This window comes from Sphaeramia orbicularis, chromosome 24 (genome assembly GCF_902148855.1).
Source record: "Sphaeramia orbicularis chromosome 24, fSphaOr1.1, whole genome shotgun sequence".
Classification (NCBI taxonomy): domain Eukaryota; kingdom Metazoa; phylum Chordata; class Actinopteri; order Kurtiformes; family Apogonidae; genus Sphaeramia; species Sphaeramia orbicularis.
Window position 1 is genome coordinate 48,536,079 of NC_043979.1, and position 11,923 is coordinate 48,548,001.

General features: G+C 37.8%; 1 protein-coding gene across 1 annotated transcript; it reads left to right on the plus strand.

Moving 5' to 3' along the window:
• Window positions 1-222: 222 nt before the first annotated feature.
• On the plus strand, window positions 223-11,388 carry LOC115415335 (inactive hydroxysteroid dehydrogenase-like protein 1). Its single transcript, XM_030128870.1, is given in 8 exon segments — window positions 223-640; window positions 1,896-2,258; window positions 2,261-2,340; window positions 4,088-4,103; window positions 4,106-4,170; window positions 7,839-7,994; window positions 10,897-10,933; window positions 10,936-11,388. Coding segments are annotated over 8 exon segments (969 nt in total). The 5' UTR covers window positions 223-420; the 3' UTR covers window positions 10,968-11,388.
• Window positions 11,389-11,923: the final 535 nt, after the last annotated feature.

Below are 11,923 nucleotides of genomic sequence, written 5' to 3' on the forward strand. Positions count from 1 at the left end.
ACCAACGTGTTTCCAAAAAAATACATATCTTAAAACGTACAATGGACCTATTATAAATGCAAGTCTTTCTCAAGTAAATACGCCTCGGTAGTCATTTAATTCAATGTGAAACGTGTGAATAACTTTTTACAGTTTTTTTCTGTTTTTCTCGTGTGTCATAAACGCAGCATCCAACGGTACGATCACGTGACTCCCAATGTTTTGCTTGCTCTTCCGCGTTCTCCTCCTGAGCTAGAGGCACCTGATCCGGCTCTAAAGTCTGTCAAATCTGACAGCTTTACCATTAAATGACTATGTTTGAACAGCTACGTGTTTAATCGACCCGTCGGAACACTTAGCTAAGCCTCCGTTTGTAAAGCGCGCTGTTGAAGCTAACTAAGCTAACAGAGCAGCATCAGGTGAACAGCATCAGTGTGGGCTATGGCGGCGGTGGACAGCTTTCAGTTTTTGTACAGAGAAATTGCTCGATCATGCAGTTTCTACTTTGAAACCCTGGCCCTGGTCGGTGCTCTGTACACAGCCAGCAAAGCAGTGATCCTGCTGAGAGACTGCTGCACGCTGGTCAGGGTGCATTTCCTGCCCAGGATGATCCCCAGCAGGAGGCTGACCCACAGGTTTGGAGACTGGGCGGTCATTTATGGTAAGGATGACACTCACCTGAGAGGCACTGTTCTGGAAGAAAAAAAGAACACAATTAAAGTATTTTATTCAAGTGCTGATATTTGAGGTGTTCATTTATATGTCCTCATGTTTACTTCACTTCCACTGTATTCAATATTCCATGACACTGTATAATAAACTCACCTGTTTAAATCCAGTCATAAACCTATTTCCATGATAAACTTTATTTATGCACATATTCTATTATACTTTCCACATTACAGTTTATTGTTGCACCTTATTGTTGATTGTCCAGATTTATTTTTTTACCAGTTGTTTTTCTACGTCTAATTTATTATGTTCTTTGTAAATATTGTAAGGGGTGAGAGTTAATAAGCTATGCTTCTTCTCTCTTCTTTTCGAATATGACTCTTTTTCTCCTTTTCTTTTTTGTGTGTATTATTTTTTGCTTCCTTGAATTGTCATTTCTACAATATGTAGAGCAAAGAGTCAGTTAGTAGCAATCAGGAAGCTTGTACCATTTCCATATTTGAAATAAATCAATTTTTAAAAAATCTATCTATCTATCTATCTATCTATCTATCTATCTATCTATCTATCTATCTATCTATCTATCTATGTTCTTTGTAAATATTGTTTATTCATATTTTATGTCTATTTTTGTTGTATTCTACTTGTAGTTCTATTCTTATTTGACTTTTATTACATTTCATTTTCTATTTTCTTAGTTTACTTTTTAGTTGTTTTGAAGTTTTATATTTGCTCTATTCTTATTTTCTGACAGATTTATTTTTTTTTAATTCATATTGTTGCACTGACTAGAGTAGCACTCCTCATTTCATTGGAAAAAAAAGACAATCAAGGCTATTTTATTTTATTCTATTCTATTCTATTCTGTTCTGTTTTATTCTATTCTATTTTAGATCTAGGTGTGTTGGTATTGAATGACCCTTTGGTAAATAACATTATTTTTTTTTTTTTTTTTTTTTTTTTTTTGAATATAAAAAAAAAAAACAAGGGAAAAACATGCAAAGAAAAAAAGGAAAAAAAAAAAAACATTTGAAAAGAATTGGGATAAAGTCCCACTTACATACTCCCGCCCCCTTACCCCATCTTTTTCCACTGATCAGAATATTTTGGAGCCTGCTCTGCTTTATTTGATTATGAGGCTGAGTGTTACTGTCTCCTGTGGTCCGTTGGTTTACAGGAGGTGACTGTAATAACAGATTTGTATCTTCACACCTACCGTCCTGCTTTGTTCTTGTGTCCGTCAGACGCAGCAGAACCTTTAGCTAAAGCCTACGCAGAGGAGCTGGCCCGGCAGGGGGTCAGCCTCATCTTTGTGACCCAGGACCACACGGCGGTCCGAGACTCCGCCTCCTCGCTCTCCCAGACCTACGGCGTGGAGGCCGTGGTGGTCCTGGCCGACTTCTGTCTGGACCAGTCGGCCAGTAAACCCATCAAAGACGCCATGAGGGGGAAGGACGTGGGCTTCCTGGTCAACTGTTTGGACCAGGCGCTGGCGTCGCCCCGCAGCCTGACCGACATGCCCGAGCAGGCCCTGATGGACCTGCTCAACAAAAACGTAGCCGTGGCCACTCTGATGGCCCGCCTGGTTCTGCCAGGGATGGTGGAGCGCCGAAGGGGGCCGTCATCAACATATCGTCAGGAGCCTGTAGTCGACCGCTGCCTGGAAGAGTAACGCTGACCGCATCGACTGTAAGGACCAACAGAACCAAACAGAACCAAACACTGACCGCATCGACTGTAAGGACCAACAGAACCAAACAGAACCAAACACTGACCGCATCGACTGTAAGGAACAGAACCAAACACTGACCGCATCTACTGTAAGGACCAACAGAACCAAACAGAACCAAACAGAACCAACACTGACCGCATCGACTGTAAGGAACAGAACCAAACACTGACCGCATCTACTGTAAGGACCAACAGAACCAAACAGAACCAAACAGAACCAAACACTGACCCGCATCGACTGTAAGGAACAGAACCAAACACTGACCGCATCTACTGTAAGGACCAACAGAACCAACAGAACCAAACAGAACCAAACACTGACCGCATCGACTGTAAGGACCAACAGAACCAACAGAACCAAACACTGACCGCATCTACTGTAAGGACCAACAGAACCAAACAGAACCAAACACTGACCGCATCGACTGTAAGGACCAACAGAACTAAACACTGACCGCATCGACTGTAAGGAACAGAACCAAACACTGACCGCATCTACTGTAAGGACCAACAGAACCAAACAGAACCAAACAGAACCAAACACTGACCGCATCGACTGTAAGGACCAACAGAACTAAACACTGACCGCATCGACTGTAAGGAACAGAACCAAACACTGACCGCATCGACTGTAAGGAACAGAACCAAACACTGACCGCATCTACTGTAAGGACCAACAGAACCAAACAGAACCAAACAGAACCAAACACTGACCGCATCGACTGTAAGGATCAACAGAACCAAACACTGACCGCATCGACTGTAAGGACCAACAGAACCAAACAGAACCAAACATTGACCGCATCTACTGTAAGGACCAACAGAACCAAACAGAACCAAACACTGACCGCATCTACTGTAAGGACAACAGAACTAAACACTGACCGCATCGACTGTAAGGAACAGAACCAAACACTGACCCGCATCTACTGTAAGGACCAACAGAACAAACAGAACCAAACAGAACCCAAACACTGACCGCATCGACTGTAAGGATCAACAGAACCAAACAGAACCAAACACTGACCGCATCGACTGTAAGGACCAACAGAACCAAACAGAACCAACACTGACCGCATCGACTGTAAGGACCAACAGAACCAAACAGAACCAAACAGAACCAAACACTGACCACATCTACTGTAAGGATAAACAGAACCAAACAAACACAGACAGAACCAAACACTAATAGAACCCAAACATTAACAGAACCAAACACAGACAGAACCAGCAGAACTGCAGTTACATGTATGTACTGAGTTAATGAACTAAGATGAGATGAAATACTTTGTGCTGTTTTTAATTTCTTTTGCGTTTTTTCTCGTCTTCTTTTATGGTCTGTATTAAAACCTGACAGAATCGTATGTATGAAAACTAGTGGAGAGGAAAATTATTGGATCAGGTTATTATTTGTATTTATTGAACAACATGTACTCATGTCATCAATGTAAAACAGTGACCACAGATGAACTAATGCTCAGTTTCCACATATGTGTTCAGTTTCTTTAATCCTTCATGAACTGGAGGATCCTTGTGTGTTCGTACAGAATGACCCTTTAGTAAATAAATAAATATAGTCTGCTAATGGATCTACTGAAAACAGACTACTTATGTCCCTGACCCTGTTTGACTTTACTGCTGCTTCTTCAGCTCGTGAAATGTAAACACACTGACACATTCAACTCTTTTTTTTTTTTTTTTTTAGGGTTACCTGGATCATTTCCCAGAGCTCTTCACCTGGAGTACAGCCGAAGTGGGATCTTTGGTCCAAATTTGATTCCTTTCCAAGTAAGAAACCAGACAACAACATAAAAAGCGTTCAGTTTCAACACTTACAGACATTATATGGAACTGTAGTAAAGTATATGGACAAAAGTATTGGGACACCATCATGTCTACAGCTGTAAGAGTGAGATATAAACATCAATATTTCCTTAAAGTCTAATGGTAGATTTTTCTTTCTCAGTGAGATGTGAAGAAAGTAGATGGTTAGATGTGGTAGAAAATTATTATTTACAGTCAGCAGGAAAAATAAATCATAGCCATGAATGAATAAATAAACAAACGGTGAGAGAAATTAAGTCAAAACTCTCTCTGAGCTATTTTGGAAGCAAACATAACCCATAATTTAACCTAAAAAGACTCAGAGCTACGTTTGTGGCAGTTCCAAAATGTCTATTTTTTCTCTGTATTTAACTTTTCTGAAGTGATTTATCACCATTTATTATGACATGTTCCTCTGTATTTTGTGTTTATTCAGTGAACATCAGGTATTTTACTATGTTTAATTCAGTGGTCATGTACAGGGTGGGGAAGCAAAATTTACAATGAACATTTAGGTTGTTTTTCTCAGCAGGCACTACGTCAATTGTTTTGAAACCAACATATATTGATGTCATAATCATACCTAACACTATTATCCATACCTTTCAGAAACTTTTGCCCATACAGGGGTTGGACAAAATAATGGAAACACCTTCACCTCAAGATGATAATGCCCCAATCCATACAGCTAGAATTGTTAAAGAATGGCATGAGGAACATTCTAATGAAGTTGAGCATCTCGTATGGCCGGCACAGTCCCCAGACCTCAACATTATTGAGCATTTATGGGTCAGTTTTAGAGATTCAAGTAAGACGTCGATTTCCACCGCCATCGTCTCTAAAGAGTTGGAGGGTATTCTAACTGAAGAATGGCTTAAAATTCTTTGGAAACAATTCACAAGTTGTATGAATCAATACCTCGGAGAATTGAGGCTGTAATTGCCGCAAAAGGCGGACCTACACCATATTAAATTATATTTTGTGATTTTTTAAGGTGTTTCCATTATTTTGTCCAACCCCTGTATGAGTAATCAGGAAAGCAAACGTCAAAGAGTGTGTGATTTGCTGAATGCACTCGTCACACCAAAGGAGATTTCAAAAATAGTTGGAGTGTCCATAAAGACTGTTTATAATGGAAAGAAGAGAATGACTATGAGCAAACTATTACCAGAAAGTCTGGAAGTGGAGGAAGCAACAAAAAAAAAACGTACCAAAGCTTTTATTAAAGCTCTCAAATCCAAAATCCTAAAGGATCCGACCAAATCCATCCAGATACCAGGTGTTGCCGTGGCTTAAAGCAAACTACCCAGATGGAAATGACGGATGGACACAGGATGGTGCTCCAGCCCACACAGCCAGAAAAATACAAGACTTCTGCAAATCCAACTTTAGCAATTTTTGGGAATCATGTTTATGTCCGCCTTCTAGCCCAGATCTAAACCCTCTGGATTCTGCTGTTTGGGACGTTTTAGAACATGCACCAATAGAACATCACACAGCAATGTTCACTTTCTTAAAGATACTATTAAAGAAGAATGGGAGAAGTTGTCACCCCAATATTTGAGGAACACTTGTGCAAGTTTCAGGAAGCGTGTGAAGGCAGTTATTGAGAAAGAAGGAGGACACATAGAATAAAAACATTTTCTATTATGGACATTTTCTTGTGCAAATAAATTCTCATGACTTTCAATAAACTAATTGGTCATACACTGTCTTTTAATCCCTGCCTCAAAATATTGTACATTTTGCTTCCCCACCCTGTATATGTTCTTAAAGGGCTCCTATTTATCTAAACCCACTTTTCTTAGTCCTGTGGTCATTTATTTGTGTATTTGGACGATAATAGTTCATACAGTTTGAATTTGAACCCTCCAGCTGCTGCAAAACTATCTTTAGATTCATTTGGGCAAAAATCCAGTGAATTCCTGCTTAATTTGTTGTGTTTTATAACCAGTTCTGACATTTGCACACATCAGGTCCAGACTTCAGTCCAACATTTCTCCAGTATTTCTCTGTAATTGTTGGTCGTCATCAGCTGTTGTAGTCCAGACTGAAAATCTGTCCAAACTTGGAGCCCATTCCCTCAATGTTCATTGTTGGTTGAACGGGACAGAGCAGCACAGCCAATAACCTGGAGGGGGCGGGGCCTGAAGTGGCTCATGTGTATTTAAAGGGGGCCAGCGCTCCAAACCACCTTTCGGGTGTCATTACTGAGAAATAGGGCTGAAGATGGACCTGTGAGTTGAATGGATGAAGAATTCAAGAGCCAAGCAGAGCATTTACAGTTTTATGGATACCACAGGGAGATGATGGAACATGAAGAAGTCCATTTAAGATATCACTCCTTTACAGCTAAGATTAAAGTTGAGGGTTATTATATTAAAAAACAACAGAAAACTGAAGAAAAAGTGATTTTACCAGTCAAAATCTCTCCTTATCTGATCATAAACCCAGTGTGTCCATCCACTGTCACTGATCCAACTCCATGGGTTTGACTGGGGAATGAATGTTGGAGAAGATGACAGTGTACTGCGAATAATATTAAACACAATTAACTGCTCATATTAAAGATATTTAATATTTTTCATTTTTCTGACTTTTAGGCACAGAAAGCAAACCTCTACAACCTTATTTTGTTAATTTTTTACTCGTTTGTTAATATTTTATTCATTTTGTTCATTTTTATTAATCATTTTCAATTATCATTTTGTTTGTTTTGGCTAATTTTGCTGGCTATTTCATGACTTTTTTTTCAGCGTTAGTTCAGTTTGTGGCTTATTTGTTCACGTTACTTATTATTTTGTTGATTTATTATTAATTTTTGTTTGTTTAATGATCACTTTGGCTGGTTTTGTTCATTTTGTTGCTAATTTTATCTATTTAAAAGTGTCTTTTTCAGGTAAATTCTCATTATCTGTTCATAAACCCAGTGTGTCCATCCACTGTCAGGAGCCTCTGAACGTCCAAATATGGTCATATCTGATGACCATGAAAAGATGAAGAACTGTATTTTACACCAATTACTGACATGTATTAATAGAATTAGCGGATCAATAAGTATTAACAGTTTAGATCAGTAGATGTTTTGGTTTTTGAGGCTTAACAGACTAAATTCAGGAAATGAAATGATTTTTTTTTTCCCTTTTTCAGTATTTTGTAAATTTTTGCCTCATTTAGAAGGATGTCTTTCACTTTTATGCCATAATTCAAGGTTTTTTGGGGTCATTTTCCCCCTTATTTCCAAGTATTTTGCTCATTTATTTTCATTTTATAACATTGTACATTATACCCTTTGAATAATTGAGGTAAAACTGTATTTTACACCAATTATTGACATGTATTGATAGGATTAGTGGACCAACAGGTATTAAACCGTTTAGATCAGTAGATGGTTTTGGTCGCTGGTGGATGTTTGGGTCTTTGGGTTAAACCAAACTAACCAATGCAACGATATTTATCCGATAATGTAAAACTATATCCTAACATTAGTCATTACTGTTTTGTATCCCAGACCCCTGTTAGAAAAGAAACACTTGAATTCAATGTGTCCACATACTTTGGTCCGCATAGTTTATATCACATGTTAATACTGTGTGTGTGTGTGTGTGTGTGTGTGTGTGTGGTGTGCTCAGATTGCCTCAGATGAGCGACAGCCGTCATCCTCATCCTCATCTTCATCGTGCAGAGAAGGCTGGTTTGTACCAAAGCCGGAGGTTTATGCTCGACACGCCATCTCCACCCTGGGCGTGTCCAACAGAACCACCGGGTACTGGCCTCATACTCTGCAGGTCAGTAAAAAAAAACAAAAAAAAATCATACTCGAGTCCAAGCTGTCGTTGGTTTCCTCCCGGTCTTATTCTTATTTTTGTGCATCAAAGATTTTAAGATCTAGCACCCACAAACTGGCTTTTGGATCTGAGGTCGGATCTTCTGGTTGTGAACTTATTTCAGAAATACAATGGAACCTCACTGTTTTAGTACTTTTAGTGTGGTTGTAAAGGTTTTTTTTTGTTTTTTTTTGGGAGGGGGGGGCACATGAAAAAAAAAAAAAGAAAAAATGGATATCTGCAGTAGATAGTGATTCCAATTAATCACAAATGAAACATGAATGACAAAAAACACACATGTATATGAGCACTTCTGAATGCTTATTGCATTAAGGCAAGGCGAGTTTATTTGTAAGCAACAAGGCAATCCAAGGTGCTTCACACAGGACATTGAAATACGACGGGAAAAAAGAAACACATTTAAAACATAATAAAAGAAACATGTAAAAGGTGATTAAAAACAGTAATTAAGAAAACAGACATAAAAAAAATAAAATAAAATAGAATGAAATGAAATAAAATAAAAACACACACATTAAGTAAGAGTTGCAGTGCAGAGTTTCGAAAGAGAATATAAAATTTAAAAAGTCCAAAGCCTTTAGTCAAAGGCAGCAGTGAACAGGTGAGTCTTTAACCTGGACTTAAAAGAACTCAGACTCTCAGCAGACCTGATATTTTCTGGTAGTTTGTTACAGATATTCGGAGCATAGAAACTGAACGCTGATTCTCCATGTTTAGTTCAAACTTTGGGAACACAGAGCAGAGCATTAAAAGCTTCATCATGTGACTCCATCTCTTCATAAATATCTCTCCCTGAATTCTAAGCACATTAGTAATTTGCTCCATCTGATAGATTTCCCTTACTTTCTCAATCCAAATGTTAAGTGTGGGAGGTTCAGGCTTCAACCACTTGACAGTGATGCATTTAATGGCTGCCGTTAGTAAAATTCACATGAGGTATTTTTCGGTTATTTCCCTCTAAACTTTCTGGGATTACACCTAAAATGAAAAAAAAAAACTGAAATTTTGTAAAAATAAATAAATAAATAAGTCCAATGTTATAATAATATAATAATAATAATAATAATAATAATAATAATAATAACAGGCCTAAACTTATTATTCATACATGTGCATTACACACAATGTTACACAAACATTTGATAATAGGCATGATATGGTTAACATTTGATATTTGACAATTTTGAACTTTGAATTTTTTTTCTTTAAAATTCGGTGGGTGCGGCTTATATCACTGGTCTACAGTTTTTAGAAATGTTTTGCTTCAGACATTAAATGTGCTAAATGTTACGTATTTTAATAAGATTAATTGGAAAATAAATGACAAAAGTGCCGGTTTGCTGATGTTTTCAAGGTATGTGATTAAGTGTTATTACACATATATACTGGTTTATGTACATTTCTATAATAGTTTTATAAATCTTCCACTAAATAGAACCTGTAAAGTGAATGTATTCTAATGTGCAGACAGTGTTTGGAAGTAGATCTTGTAGCTCTGAGACAAATATTCCTTTTGAGTCAAACCCATTCTTCGTTAATTCTTGAATTTCACATTTTGACCCAAGGCTGGATCTTGGAAAGTTCAGCCAACCAGCATTTAGGACTGGATTTTTCTTTATCAGTGACTCTCATGTGGTAAAATTTCATTACTTTTATTACCTCCGCCAAGGAGGTTATGTTTTTGCCAGGGTTTGTCTTTCTGTTTGTTTGTCTGTCCGTTAGTGTGCAACGTAACTCAAAAAGTTATGGACAGATTTTGATGAAATTTTCAGGGTTTGTTGGAAATGGGATAAGGAAGAAATGATTAACTTTTGGGGGTGATCCGGAAGAAATCCTGGATTCTGGATCACTTTGAAATTTTCGTTAACATTGTGGTAAATGGGGCCAAAATTTTCGCTTCCCAATATCTCGCTTAATTATTGACCAAAACTCATGAAATTTAACTCAGGAATTGACAATGGGGTCCTCTATCACATTTCAAAGGCTGATCCCGATCTGATCCAGAAGGCGGATTTTATCTCAATTTATATAAAAAATGGGGGTGCCCTTACTTTTTGGCCTACTGTGCCTTTAATATTAAAGGTAGAAATTTCTGACAAGCGCCATCGTGTAGCTCAGTCAGTTCCGCATCGGGAGTATGCCACCGGATTTCATGTAGCTTTAATACTTAAGGAGCTAGATCCAGAAGAAAACCGCCATTACGAGAAATGTGATTTTCGTGAATAACTACTGAACTAATAAGGATATAATTATGAATCAAGTTGCTAATGGTATGTTTTCATGGTCAAGGAATCTTAAAATATAGGTCAAATAAATATGGGACTAATATTTATGGTGGAAATCACAATATGGGGGAATTGTGCAAATCTCATGCAATTTGACTCAGGGATTTACAATGGGGTGTTCTATCAAATGGCAAAGACTGATCCGGATCTTTCAAAAAGTTATGGACAGATTTGGATGAAAATTTCAGGAAATATTGATACTGGGACAAGGAACAAATGATTAAATTTTGGTGGTGATCGGGGGGGGGGGGCACTGATCTGCCTTGGCGGAGGTCTGCGCTCTCAGAGTGCTTTTCTAGTTCTGGAAGCATTTTCCTTGCAGACCAGTGTATTCAGGTGCGGCTTATATTCAGGTGCGCTGTATAGTCCGGAAAATACGGTATATTCGATTCAGTGGAGAGAGAATTCAGTCCAACCACTACCACTTCACAGTCAATCTTGTCAGTAAAAGTTGCAATACAGCGGTTCCATCATCAACTCAATCACTCAGTCATCAGGTATGTTTTGAGTCTGTCTTTCATATATTTTTCTTAATTTTTTTTTCTTCTCTGTTACAGTACGGACTGATGAGGTGCATCCCCGAGTGGATCTGGGTTCTGGATCTCGGGTTCTGATCAGTTCAAGCTAAGAACCGGCTTCTCCTCCCATCACCACCTGGATCCTCCTGTTACTTGAGCCACCGTTACACGTTTAGTTTCTAACAATAAGTCAGACGTGAGGTTAGAAACTCAACCCTTTAGCTTTGAGTTTGGGTTGTACACTTTGATTTGATCTGAAGTTCTCCAGTTAATGATTCCTGCAGAATAATATTGACATTGGTATTTAACTTGACGGGCGGAACGTTAATAAATCAGCAGGACTGGTCTATTAAGGACGAATCTGAATGTAAAGTATTAGTTTTTTACTGTGTGTGTTTAAGAAAGTCGCACCTTATATCCTGCAGAACTGAAAACAGAAGTGCCAGTGAGTTTTACCTCCAGTATCACAGAGGAAGAAGACAACGTATAGTAACTTACAACCATAAAAAAAAAAGAAATTTAGATGACAACAATTAGGACGCAGACCGCCATGGAAGTCAATCTGTCTCAGCAGGTTTTGAATTATAAAAGCAAGTGAATTTCTAACACTGAATTTTTTGCATTGAAATTAAGTATCTGAATTTTTTTGGTCTCTCAATTTAACTATGTTCATAAATTTAGAATAAAAAAAGTTCAGATGCCAAAAATTCAGAAGCCAAAAATTCCGGACACATATAATTCAGAAGCAACAAATTCAGATGCAAAAAATTCAAAAGCAAAAAATTCAGACGCAAAAAATTCAGAAGCAAAAAATTCAGACACAAAAAATTCAGACGCAAAAAATTCAGAAGGAAAAACTTCAGATGCAAAAAAACTCAGAAGCAACAAATTCAGAAGTAAAAAATTCAGACGCAAAAAATTCAGACGCAAAAAATTCAAAAGCAGCAAATTCAAAAGCAACAAATTCAGATGCAAAAAAATTCAGATGGAAAAAACTCAGACGCAAAAATTCAGAAGCAAAAAATTCAGATGCAAAAAATTCAAAAGCAACAAATTCAGATGCAAA